At 42.7% G+C, this 14,129-nt stretch overlaps 1 protein-coding gene across 6 annotated transcripts in view; it reads left to right on the forward strand.

The window, feature by feature from the left end:
• The window catches only part of TIAM1 (TIAM Rac1 associated GEF 1), a 395,754-nt gene that overhangs the window by 305,090 nt on the left and 76,535 nt on the right, over positions 1 to 14,129 (forward strand). For 5 of the 6 annotated variants that reach the window (XM_040484060.1, XM_040484059.1, XM_040484064.1 and 2 more), the window contains 4 exons: positions 1,713 to 1,859; positions 4,235 to 4,309; positions 7,055 to 7,225; positions 13,835 to 13,939. In XM_040484060.1, the coding sequence (XP_040339994.1) occupies positions 1,713 to 1,859; positions 4,235 to 4,309; positions 7,055 to 7,225; positions 13,835 to 13,939 (498 nt within the window). The remainder of the gene's footprint in view (positions 1 to 1,712; positions 1,860 to 4,234; positions 4,310 to 7,054; positions 7,226 to 13,834; positions 13,940 to 14,129) is intronic. The other variant, XM_040484063.1, reaches the window with a different exon arrangement.

Here is a 14,129-nt window from a genome sequence, read left to right on the forward strand (position 1 = left end):
TTACATGCCTCAAGCTCGGAAAATATAAGACCGCTTCCTCATCTTCCTATCTTCATTTGGGACCAAAATCTTCCCCCTCTAATACCTTTGCAGGGAAGCTGTTCTGATTCCTGTTTTTAGTGTCTTTGCCAGTCTACCCATGGAGCGTCCAGGGTATTTACCCTGTCAGTACTGAAAACCCCAGAGAGGCGTGCCTTCTAACCAACGTGCTGACAGCTGGGGGGCCCCTCTTGTTCCCCAACGGGGTTTCATCCCCCAGTCTGATGCCAGTTGGCAACCACCACACTGGGAGTTGCCCGTGTGGGAATCTGTGACAAGTAGGTTCCAAGACTCATCCCCAGCAACAAAGGACGGGTGGGGAGGTTTCATTTCAAGTCTGACTCGCTGTACCTCCTGGCACTCCCTTATTTGAAAGGAGAGCCTGTGGGTGGCCTATTGAGATTTCCTGGCAGAAGTTCCCTCAAGTTCCTGGGACTTTGCTTTTAACCTATGGATACACTGCAAGCACGAATGTTGGCCTGGGGAGGATTTTGTGGGATCCTCACAGAGATTCAGGGTCTACTTGAGCAGTTTGTATAGAAGCAGATTTGAACTTGGGGTGTTCCTCTCTGAAATATTTGTCTGGGTTGTTGGCATCTTGCAAATATCTCAACAGAGTGGAGCTCCTGCTCCCCACTGCTTTTTTTTTTTTTTTAAACAAAATAGAACTTTTATTCCCTTGTATCTAAACATGGGACATGTAAGGCTAATAAGGTGGCTTCACCATTTCCCCGGACTTGGGTCCCGTCGATCTTCTTGTTCTAAAAACCGTGTCACGGTTCTGTCTGAATGTCCTAGAAGAGTTAACCCACAGACCTTCCTTTGTCAGGAAGGAGAGAAGTGAAAGATAACGGAGATCCCTCCCTCCTCTTAAGGACGGTTCCTGGAGATGACAAATAGCCCTTCTGCTTAGCTCCCATTGACTGGAAGTTAGTCACAGGCCCATGTCCTGCTACAAAGGAAAATAAGTCAGCGTTGGGTAGTCATGTGCTCAGCTACGTGTGGGGGTTTCTCTGACTGAGCTAGAGGGAGAATGATATAGGGGGACAACCATCACTTCCCTACGAAGGAAATTGTGTCGTTCTGAGAAAACTAAATAGAAAAATTGGTACACTTAGATTTCATGTGGAATCACAGGAACCAAGAGGTATTGTTTTCGCTATTTTTGCCGACACTCAGACACCATTCTTCTAAATGTAGAAACAGCTCTAGAGCATTTAGGGAGAATCTCAAGATCGTATGGTTAGCTCAACTTGCTGCTAGAGTTCAATCCTGTGACCAGAAGGGCATTGAATTCTTGGAAACATTACATACGCATCCTATTGTTATTTTATATATTACTGTTTTCCTGATGGTTTCAGACAGTGGTTGAGTTTGCCAACCTTTCAATTATATTTGGACTCCATGAAGGGCCCTCGAAGTCCCAATATATGGGAGTCACAGATTAAATGCTTTGGTGATGGGCTGGCATGATGGAGGTATGGTTGGTCTTTTTAAAAATTTTTATGAATTTGAAGATGTAACTGGCTTTATTAAGTCATTCACGAACGGGCAGCATCCCTCTAGCAAGTAGAGGGATGCTCCCTGGGCGTGTAACTTAGTAGGGACCTTGAGGAAGAGGTGAGCGGTCCTGACGCATTTCTCTTGTCGATGCTGTTCCTCGACGACCTCAGGTGGCAGCACGCACTGGTGAGACCGGAGTGAGACGTCGTACTCAGGCCATGTCCAGATCCGCAAGCAAGCGAAGGAGCAGGTTTTCTTCCCTTTGGGGTCTGGACACTACCTCCAAAAAGAAGCAGGGACGCCCCAGCATCAACCAGGTGGGTTCCAGGGTGGGCGAAAGAGCAGGCAAAGATTGCTTCCATGGCCACCTCAACTTGGGATGCATGTGCATGTGTGGTGATTTATTGGTACTGGGTGGTATTTCGAATCAGCTCACTGACACAAAGATGTTGGTTGTACTAGACGCTTTTAATAGCTAATGTGTACTCATGACTTTGAACTCTGCTATTAGTCTATCACCAAGCTCCAGTCTCCCACCTGCATCCTTTGCAAACCCTGGCTAATTACAGACCTCCTGAAAGTGCACAATTCATCCTGAGTCTTCGGAAAAAAGCGGGGCTTGTTGATGAAGCCAAGTGGGCACCTGAGCACAGGGCTTTTTAAGCTGCTTCTGGCGTTGGATCAGAGGTGGCCTCCGGGGAGGTCAGATTGTTCCTCTGCCATTAGCTTTTTGGGGTTGACATGAAATGGGGAGTTCCCTTGTCTTCCAGTATGAGAAGTCAGGAGTTTGAGAGTCCTCACCACTGCCATGATGCCCTTCTACCCAGATGCTGGGGCTCGAAGGGGATCTCGGTACCTCACGAATGGCATCACCGAGAGGTGTACCACAGGGTCAGTCCTCTGATAGCCACATGCTGTGGCCTTGTCCCTTTTATCCCTTTTAGCCAAGACCGCCATCCTGCTAGAGTCACTTCTAGGAACTTCTCTCCATTGTCATTGTCATTCTTCTTTGGCTTTGTGAAGCAAGTGGCTCCGGGACTGCTTGCTCGTGATTTAGGGACTGAAGGAACAGGGGTCTTGGTCTTTTCAGGAGAAGGAGAATGTTGGATTCATGGGTTATGGTGGCCGAAAAGTGAAGCACTGAGCATGTTGGAGGTCATGGCTAGGATTCCCAGTTTGACCTGTTCACTCTGTGCCCTTATACAAAGTGAGAAGCCAGTTGACTAATTTGATAAAAAGATCCCTCATTGTTTGTTCTGACAGTTCCAGCCATTAGCTTACACAAGAACTGAAATTTAGAAGAGACAGTCCTGAAAAGTGACGTCCTACGTTCCTAACTGACCACCACACTCACTGTTTAAACGTGGGTATTCTGTGTCGCTGATGGACGTTGCAGGAGACCAGATGAGCAGGTGATAAGTGAGCCTCAGACTGAGCATTCATGCCGTTTGGTCTGTGGTCTTTGGAGAAGGCAGAGCATCAAGTCTGCTACCAGGTTTTGCTTCTGTGTAAACCTGAAGAAGAAACGGTGTGGAGGAAGGTCACTGATTTATCAAAACACTCACGCAAGAGACTTGATGTCTCTGGACGAAACGTACGTACAGAAGGAAGACATTCGCCACTAGGATTTCTCCCCTCCCTTTGGCAGGTGGTGGTGGCGTTTTGCGTGAATCCTCCTGTGATGGCAGGTGACTCAGAGCACCCACTAAAATACATGCCAGGACTTGGCAGTTGGGAACTGGGTTCGAACGTCTTTTCTGTCACAAGCCTTGGTTCATGCGGTGGTAACTGTATCGGGGCCAGCTTGTGTCAGAATCCATGGCTGCTGAAATAGATGCCTCCAGTTAAATGAGGTCCAAGAGAATGTTTTAACGTATTTCAAAAATCAAAGGACGATACCATTTCCTCGAAGCAATTCTTGTTCCTGTCTCTTAAAGTAAGGGTTTATAAAAACTTCCTACTTAGCCATGAGCATACCAACAGAAATCTACTTGTTAATTCAGGACTCTGAAATGGACACAAATGGTGTGTTTCTATCTATCTCATTTGCATCGTGAGAAAGGCTTTTTCTTAATCATGTGTAATATCCTTAGAGTACCTGGCTGGTTTAGAGCCAGAATATAAAACTTTCTCTTGTCGACATGTTTAGATTTTGACTACTGAACAGAATTCATTTAATTTCAAAGAACAGACAAATTTCTGTTTTTTTTTTCTTTTTCTTTAATTAAGAAAACCTTTTCTGGGATGTTACGGAAAGCACTCTAAATGGATAGTCTCAGGTTCTGCTCAGCAGAGTATGAAAAGTAAACTAGTTGTTGATGAATATCTGATTGTATATGTGAGGGAATTGTGGAAACTGTTCCATGTGAGCAAATCTAGTCCATTGCTTTTGCAAAAGCTTATTTTCTTTACAACAAAATGACTTATCCAGATCTAGAAGCCAACTTTTTCTTTTCTTCTTCTTTTTTCTTTTGAGTTTGTTAGAGTTATGGGAAGTGATCCAGATAGAGGATCATGTTTTTCCTGGTCTGCTACCATGAATTACGTTCCCTATTTATGGAGCTGATATAGGAGGATCTGGAGACTTCTGTCATGTGTTCCAAGAGCCACACTCATTTTCCATCCCCCTTCCCATGCTTCATTTGCCCTCTTGCCGACAGGCCTTTTTAAGATGATACTTTTGTATATGCAGGTGTTCGGTGAGGGAAGTGATGCTGTAAAGAAATCTTTAGAGGGAATATTTGATGACACTGTTCCAGATGGCAAGGTAAAAATAAACCCATTCCTTTTCTAAAAGTACCGCGAATGTGTCAACATTACACAATGCATTGGTTTCTTGGGATCCTAAAATTAAGTGGACTGTATTAAATGCTGAAATGATCAAATCTTTAAAGTTATGTAACAGGTCGGTAAAAGGTGGACAAGCATTTTATGCTTAAAACTTGGTAACAATAAGGACATTCTCCTGCCAACATAACATTTTCAATACTTATCATTTGGATGTATCATTTTCCATCTAGAATATAAGAGGAAATTTGGGTTCTGGGGAGCTGAATATCTTATGTCCTTGCCAATTGCTTTTATCTACAACTTCCATTCCCAAGAGGTGAGTTCGTACTGCCCTCCCTCTCTGCCCACACATGCTGTGTTGTTCCCATTAATTCAAAGAACTGTTCTGATAGTATATTCTTTAAAAAAAAAAAAAATGCTTTTGCCTCCTGAAGACAAGTATTCAATTAAAGATTCACAGACTTGTTCTAACCTTGTGCCTGGATTTAAAAGGGGTGGTCACACTGCTCTGATTGAAAGCCCATGAAGAATATTGATTTTTGTTTCCTCTGGGCTACTTTTTTCAGCCTCTAATTTAAATGGACATCCCAAGCTTTAAAGACCCTAATAGTGATACCAGTAACCTCTTTGTTCAGGGGGTTCTGTTGTTGATAACGTGACCTTGGAATGATCCCCCGGTTCTTGGGCTCAGGATCACTATGACAGAGAGTTCAGCTCTCGGTTGCTGTGCGACCAAGCAGGGGCGGTCAGCGGTAGCACAGCCCTGTGTTCGAGATGGAGCCTCTGAAACAGAGTGCAGCGGGGGGTTCTGGCCTTTGGAAGGGGTGAGGGGAGAGGAGTGGCCAGGGACAGGCCTGTTGTCACTTTTGTGCTCGAACTACTCCTGGATTATGTCCCTGTAGATACAAATGCAGCTGTCCTTGGAAATACCCATCCATGCCCCTTTCTCTGAAAAACTCTGTCTCTGATGAAATCTGATGAAATTAAATCACTGTACCTACGTGCAGCACAAGCATTGTTTTTGATGTTAATGAAGCCATTTCTGAAGTTAGCTAACTCATCTTGCATACTGTTACTAGTTCCCTTTTAACGTTGGGATAGCCTCTCCAGGCAGACAGATCCTGGACCCCAGGCACAGAGCACGCAGATCCTGGAACCTGCACATGTTTTTCCTTTGGATTTCTCTGCCCCTTTTGTTTGTCCATTTCTCTGAGATATTTCTTTATTCTTCTTCTTGGCTGGAGTGCCTTGATCTCAAACAGCAGTTTAGATGCAAAACTTGAATTGATCCAGTGCTAAGGGGCACTTATTTAATATGGCACATGGGGACAATAAAAAGATTCCAATTATAGTTCATGGGATTTAGCCAAGTTGATTGCTTTTTGCTTTTTGACAATCCCTTCCTTGGGGTTCAATTTATCCGCAAAAGTGACATCATTCAAAGCCAGAGCTGAAATTGTCTTCTTGGTTGAATTTAGTTAGTAGCCTTTGCAAAAATATTTCCCCCATTCTCGGATTCATTCTTGTTTTGAATAGAAGCTATGACGTTACCGCCTATCAGCCTTAGTTTTAAAAATTGTTTCTTGTAATTTTCTAATACCAGCCTTGTTCTTGGTAACCTATAGATTTGTATTTACTGATCAGTGGCCTGGTTATAAACCAATAATCAAGTCTTGTCTTAGTACATCTTGCCCATCAATATTGTTTTTACATTGCTGAAATCTGACATCATTCTTTTTTTTTTTTTTTTAAGTGTATTTATTTATGTTGAGAGAGAAGGGGAGGGGCAGAGAAAGAGAGAGAATCGCAAGCAGGCTTCACACTGTCAGCACAGAGCCTGATCCGGGCTCAAAACCATGAACCAAGAGATCGTGACCGTGAGATCATGCACCAAAACCAAGAGTTGGGTGCTTAACCGACTGAGCCACCCAGGCTCCCCTAACATCATTCTTTATTTGCTTATTTCAAAGAAGTTGGCCCCTATTTCATTGTTCTATGGAATGTTTTAGCTTCGCTTGCTTGGATTATCCCAGCTGCTGAACGAGTACATCTTTTCCCATCCTTATAAACATGACACTACTCCTTGACCCTCAGGCCGAGTAGTGGAAGAGGATGGAGTGTGGCAAAGGCCTAAAAAGGCCACACAGCTCATGCTTTGAGGTTCTCTGAACCTTGTCTGGGAAACGGAACTGTCTCCCTCCCAGAGCTGTGCTGGAGGTCAAGTGCAAGCACAGAAACGATGCTCCCTGTAAACGTGTAGTGCTAGAACATCATCTTTTCTTTAATAATTTCCTTGGGGCCTCATTGTTGCTTTTGAAACATATAACCCACACGGGAGATATTCTTGCTGTAGGAATTCCCTGTTTAAGGTGGATTTGTGGGGGAAATCCTAGCAAGAAAGCTGAGCTGAATGAATGATCCATTTCTTTCCTTCTTCCAAATTTCAGTACCCTCCCCGCGCCCCCCCCCCCCCAACTTACACAGTGCCCACCTGTGGATGCTGTGGACCGGGTAAAAGGTCTGCCTCACATCTGAGAAATCTCTCCTTCCCCCATTAAAGCTCCGTTGTCAATAGTTTCCTCTCTGAACATCCCCCTCTGTCCCTAACCAGTGCTACCATTTCCACTCTGGGCCATTTTCGTGGAGACAGTGAATCTCTGTGTACAATCCGGATAGCAAAGCCTGATGACTGCCGCCCGACTAACTTCATTTCTTATCGTAGAGGGAGAAAGAAATGGTCTTGCCCAGCGTCCACCAGCACAATCCTGACTGTGACATTTGGGTCCACGAGTATTTCACACCATCGTGGTTCTCTCTGCCAAATAATCAGCCAGCCCTGACGGTCGTCCGGCCCGGGGACACTGCCCGGGACACCCTGGAGCTGATCTGTAAGGTATGAAGGTATTGGGGGTTGCCTCCTTGAGAAGAGCAGAGTGGGCCAGAGGAATCATCTGTGGCACGCGTGAGGATTCAGAGATGTGTGAGGGAGGAAGGCGCTTCGAAGGGTACCTCCATTTCCTCTCACAGCTTTGATTTCCTCTGTGATCATATGCATACTAAGTGGAAGTGAATTCTTGGGCTTTGGGAGGAGAGGGATTCTTTTTTTAAATAGCTTCTTTCAATATGCATGTCTCATAGATTTGAAATAAGTGAATTATATGCTCATTGCAAAAATGTTAGAAAATTTGGGTGAAGAGCAAAGAAAATGAAGGCCACCCCTACAAGGTCTAGAAGTATCGCCGTAAACATTCTGGCATTTGCCTAACTTGTTTTGTGCGCGCGCGCGCGCACACACACACACACACGTTTAGTGGCATCATATTATGTGTACTGTGTGTAACCTGCTCTTTGACAGTAACTGATGCCACAGCCATATGGGTAGGGAAAAACTGAAATAAATATGTTTGATCTCCGTGATGGGAAGTTCCCTTTCCTGTAAACACATAATTAGCCTCTTACTATGCGTGTGTATGTGACAAATGCCTGAGTTCACTTTCTCTGCTGTCACTTCTAAGCTGCAGAAACTTCCGATTCTTTTCCAAAGTCAACGTGGTTTTATTTTTCACCCCCCTGAAGGGCACCAGATGAATTGCCTGGAGTGAGGGAAGGAAAAGAGAAAGAAACGAGCCTTTTTCGTGTGCTTGTTTTTACTTGTACAAAAGTATCAGCACTAATAGTTTTATTTAGGAGTTCTGTCGAGTCTGAGGAGGAAATGATGTTTGCCCATTGTACAGATGGAGAAAGTGAGGCTCAGAGAGCCTTAGCTCCAGGCCCAGCACTCAGTTGCACGCAGTCAGTTGCAAAGGAGAGACTGAACCCACATCTACCTGGTTGCTCTGAGCCTGTATCCTCTCCTGCGCCAGGGTGGTCATCAGGAAGGATGGTCCATTAGGGTCAGAAGAATCCAGAATATATTTTTTAGAGAGCGTGATGGTTTTCCCCAGGACCACTAAAGGGCAAGCAGAAACCTTCCCGTCATAATTTTGTCCTAGAAGAAGTTGGATGGATACAGTGACATTTTTAGGACCTCCTCACTCAACACAATGGTTTATAAAGACTGAATCTATTTCACTACCAGAACAAGTACCTCAATGCTGTAATTCTGCAATCAGCAATTTCGGAATTTTTTAAAGAAAACAAATCACTAGGGCCTTTGTAAAGAAAAAATATGGCTCTTTATATGAGTGGGAGAAATGAAACAGTCTGGCTCAAATAAGCCTTATGTGGAAGAAATGTAGAAGGGCCATTTGTTTTAGGACAAAGCTAAACTCAGCCCCCACATAGGTGTTAAAAATAAATGATACTCTGTTACATGCTTCGAATCCTTCATGTACGTGAATTCCAGCTTTTTGAAGATAATGGTATTTCTGTTCACATTTTTCATTTTAATTACTTAACAAAATTAGTCTATTGAGGATTTCTGCATTCTTTTATTTATAGATTAGCACGATTCTTTAGAGACCCATTAATATTCCGCAGAGCTGTGGAAGTCGTTCTCAGAACTGCAGCTGAAGGTGTCAAAAGTAGGACTCCGGTGTTTTTTTTTTTTTTTTTTTTAATAAAGTCAAACCCTGGAGGTCTTTCCAAGGGGATAGCATTGCTTAAGCGCCTCCTGTGTACATTGGCCTTGGATGCAATTAGGGATCAGAGGGTAGGTCATAGTTTTCCAGTGACCATTGATTGGTGGAAACTTGAACAATGAGTGGGGAAAATAGTGATGGGCCCAATTTTAGGTACTTTTCAAGCTTTGTTTTGATAGAAACTAAGAGAATGATGAATGGTATTGTCACGACAACTAGAGACTATCTTTGGACAGCAAGTGGGACTTGTCCCTGCATAAAGTGCTCATATCTATCGCTGGAAAGGTTTTTGATGGCATCGTGAGGGCACAAATCCCTCTCTCTAACAACAGAAGGTCATCCCGCCCAATTTTCCCTTGGGTCCTCAACTCTTTTCCCCCAAACATGGAAAAAAAGACAAAAACAATGTGGTGTGGAACAAGCTAAGTGTCGTGAGTTTAAAAATGGAAAACTTTTGTATGCACTTGAAGAAATTGATGGTCTCTGGAAAAGCACCCATGTAGGATAAATTATATAGTGTGCTGAGAACCAGGTGCCTTCTAAAGCTGGCTCCTTCTTTGGAAAACACTTTATTGTAATTAGCGGAGCCAATTTTATTCTTAAGAGGGAAAGAGATAATGGGGTAACAGTGCCACATGTTATTAATGATCTAATTAGTGGTGAGTGTTTTTCTCTTTGGAGGAGGAGGGACTGAAAAAAAAGGTGATTGTCAGAATGTCTGTCTTTTATTTCTTTATTGTCATTCTCAACGTCGGTGATGGATGCTTTTTCTAATATTTAATAATCAATCTCTTTCTTCTGTCTCTTGCATTCAGCTCATTCTTTTTCCTATTCTATCTGATCCACATCCTTTCACATCAGTTTGTCATCTGCCATCCGAGCACCAGTCAAGTTCTGGTATAGTAAATGTTTCAAGATCTACATTTCATGTACAGTTCATGTTATAGATGTTACGAAAATGATTGTTGCTAACTATAGCAGGTAACCACGTTGGCCTGTGGGTTTTCGATATATTCTGATCATTGCAATTACCAAAATAATTGCAAAAAATTCATTCATTCATACTCACTGATACAATTCATGTGTGACCATGGGATGAGTTTTATTTCATGCCATCACTGTATTGGCCTATGACTTTTTGATTATTCTAAAAACCATTGGCATTAAAAAAAAGAAAGGTCACCTTGAAGAGGAAGATCAATCTTTGGAAATTCTGCAATAGCACTTGTGTGTGTGTGTGTGTTTGCATGGATTTCTATATGTGGTAACTTTTATGTTTCCCCAAGAAGTTTGACTGAATTGGAAGAGAAAACCCTGATGGATTAAAAGATCATGTTATTATCTCTTGTAATTGGCTCAAACTATTTATTGGGAAAAAAAAGTACATTGTGTTTGCTATTTCATCCTTTGAAGTGGATGCAAATTAAAAGAAAATATATGCCAACTAAACTAATACTTGTTCTATGGTATTTTTATCTTCTGGTATAACTTGTGGCTACATTGCCTCAAAATGAATCAAATGCTCTCTGAGTAACTTAAGCAAATGCATATTGGAACACAAATTGGTACCACTTAAATTTTTCCCTGAGTTTCTCTTGAATTAGGAAGTTTTCTCTTGAATGTTTTACAAGTCTGTAGCAGGACAAATATTTGGACTTGCTGTGTTAACATATTCATTGATACTTGGAATTCTTTTTGCACAAAGATGTATTGTGAACATGGTAAATTTGCTCAACCTGCAGATATTTGGGGAGCAGAAAATTCTTCTTGAGAGTTCTGATGATCAGATTTAATTCATCAGGATCAATTAATTCATTAGGATTTTGCCTTTACGTTAGAGCAGCCATGACTAGTGAGGGCTTGTAATTGAGAAATCTTTACCAAAATGGTAGACCCTCAGGTACACTACCCATTTTTAGGGTAACTGTTTACTGACCAATCTAAGGGCTCCTTGGGTGCAAGTAAGACCATTAAAAGTTTTATCTGTTGCATGTGCCATTTTCATTTTTTTAAATTATCAAGACATTATTGTAACTTAAAGAAGTTTGACAAAGATGATGATGGAGGGGAAGGTGCCAAGAATCGGCCTCATTACCATTGCTGTATTTACCATTCTTTTGTTGTCCTTGCTGTGTCACTCTAAGTGAGGTACCTAGACAGCTGTTATTTTTTGCTCTCTGTACATCTGTATAAATGTTTCAGCACAGCAGCATTTAAGGCGTGATGAGAACCTCTCTACTCTTCATCAGGACCATCTTAAGATCTTTGGTGCCTGACAGGGGGCTGTCTGTCTCTCCCACTGAGGGTTCAGGAACCACACGCTTCTTAGGTGAGGTTGCTCCTTGGGTCTGACTTCCAGAAAACGGTTTAAGTGTCAGCCTTATTGAGAGTGTCCACCAAGTGTTTATTAATGATGACAGTAAGGTTGCCAAGTGAATTTGTTCCTGTTAACCAAGACCCCATGAAGTTTCATCGCTCTTTTCATCCCACCTCAGTCAGAAACAGATGGCAAACACAACTTTTTTTTTCTATTGAAAGATTTCGGTGAGGACCTAGGTAGGTGGGAAGCATTTGCAGCTTCTGTCTCTGGAGGGAAACTTTTCCTATCATCTTATCCTAAATATTATTATTTCATTTGTTTGTCTCAGCAGCCCTCCTGTAAGTAATAGGTAGCCCACTGTAAAACTTCACTGTTTTGGGGCACCTGGGTGGCTCAGTCAGTTAAGCAACCGACTCTTGATTTCAGCTCAGGTCATAATCTCAGGGTCGTGAGATCGGGCCCTGTGGTGGTCTCTACACTCAGCTTGGAGCCCGCTTAAGATTTTCTTTCCCTCTGTCTGTCTGTCTGTCTGTCTGTCTCTCGGGGGGGGGGGGGGGGGCGCGGGGCGTGCGTGCTCTGTCTCTCTCTCTCTCTTTCTCAAAACAAAAACAGACAAAAAAACCAACAAAAGCTTCCCTGTTATACGCTTCTTGGGATTACCCATAATCATTCTTATTACCTTAGACACCATCCATCTGGGTCTGTCAGACCCTGAGCATTTGACCTCCGTAATACAGACAGTGACAGCCTGAAAGTCAGGTACGTGGGAATGTGTTGGCTCAGCAGTATCTGTGGTCACACAGCGGGTTTCAAACTATCACTTTACTCAGGAGAGGATGCAGGGTAGAAAACTTCTTTATCATTCTCCTAGGTGCTCAGAACGAACTCATTTCCACTTTCTGAAAATGTGCTTTTGTAATAATGCAGGATGCCTATGTTGCATGTATTTTTAAAAAAAATTTTTAATGTTTATTTATTTTGGGGAGGGAGACAGAGCATGAGCACGGGAGGGGCAGAGAGAGAGGGAGATTCAGAATCTGAAGCAGGCTACAGGCTCCCAGCTGTCAGCACAGAGCCCGACGCGGGGCTCAAACCCACATACCGTGAGATCATGACCTGAGCTGAAGTCGGATGCCCAACCGACCGAGCCACCCAGGCACCCCTGTTGCATATATATTTATTTAAAAAGCAAAGCCACCACCACCCCATCTTCTGTTTTCTGCCCCCCTCTTCCCCACAGCCACACACACGGTTGAAGGCTGCATTTATGTTTTATTAATTTTTATATCTGCAGTGTTTCACACAGCATCTGGTACACTTAAGATTTCGTTAGATGGGACTGAATGACTACTATTGGAATAATTATCTGAATTTTCTTAGTTTAGCCTTTAAAATTCGGGGGGGGGGGGATCAGGGTAGGTAGAAAGAGGATTAAGCCAGCAAAAGATTAATTTTCACTTATATTGCAATAATTCTCACCAGTAGAGCTTTGTTGTGAAGAGATCTAATATTTATGAAAAATTTCAAACTCATGTAAGAGCAGAGAATAGTGTAATAAACTCCTGCGTATCTGTCACCAAGGTTCTATAATTAACCAAAATTACCAAATTATGCTTCATCTGTTTACTCATCCCCTCCCACCCCCTGCTCTGGATTCTTTTGGAAGCAAGTTTTAGACATCCTGTCTTTTATCTACTAGTGCTTTGGGATGCATCTCTGAGGGATAAGAATGCTTTAAAAAGTGGCTTCACTTAAGCGTTTTCTAGCAATACATTTTCAAGCTGCCATGTAACTTTCAAAGAGCATTTTCTTACATTTTTCTCTGCATCTTCACGAATGCACGTGGAGGATTATTTATAAAGCCACGTTGCGACTATTGCTTTTACCGCAACATTAAATCGAGGGTGACTCTCTAGAGGAGAAAAATCCGTCGACCGATTCTGAACCAAAGGAGTAGGCCTGGAAATTTCAACCCTTAACTATTTTAGAATTGTTTTCTTTGGGTAAGTCATTCAATGTGTTGCCAGTGCTGGACACATGCCCGTCTGCACTGCCCCCGGAGGGAGTCTCACTTGGGGTGTATATAAACAAGACTGAAATCCAAATGCCTTGTCTTCACGCTGACTCGCCTGCAAATGAACTATTAGCAACTGTCCCAGTGTCCCCATGTGGCTAGAAAAACAACGTTGCCAGGGCACAGCTTTTCCCTGTCACTGTGAATCTTTCCTTACTGTTTCTGTGACTTTTTCTTTAATCACCTCTGTATGTTTGGAATTATGTTGAAGGGCCTCCCTGATCTGATGGGGTTCTGTTGCAAAACCAGTGTTAAAGAGGGTAATGACTCAGATAAGCAGAAGTGAAGATGTGACTCAGTTATTTCCATTGAATCATAAGCTGTCCGTGGAATATTACTCATCTGTTCAATGAAAATTCGTTTCAAGTTTGAGTTTTAGAGGTAAACCTCCTAGGAGGTGTAGAAACCATACGCCCTCCCCAGTAACAAATCTCTATGATTCTCGGGGGATAGTGATAATATGTCAGTGGTGCACTAAATGCTCCTGTTTACTATTGAACGTTTTCTTTTTCCTTTCTTTTGTCCCAGACACATCAACTGGATCACTCTGCTCATTACCTGCGTCTGAAATTTCTAATAGAAAACAAAATGCAACACTACGTTCCAAAGCCCGAGGAGGACATTTATGAGCTGGTAATGTTTATGACGGTTGTCCAACTACATTCTGTAGAAGATTATTTTTAAATTATATGTGTGCTTGTACTAATTGTGGTTGGTGAAGTAGAACGAATTCTAAAATAAATGAACCTCATTCAGAGCTCGGAAGTTTGCGAAGATGGCCTTACTTATCACAACGTGTCTGTAGAGTAGAAATGCCACCTTT

This window comes from Herpailurus yagouaroundi, unplaced genomic scaffold (assembly GCF_014898765.1).
Source record: "Herpailurus yagouaroundi ecotype Mexico unplaced genomic scaffold, PumYag 162, whole genome shotgun sequence".
NCBI classification, from domain to species: Eukaryota; Metazoa; Chordata; class Mammalia; order Carnivora; family Felidae; genus Herpailurus; species Herpailurus yagouaroundi.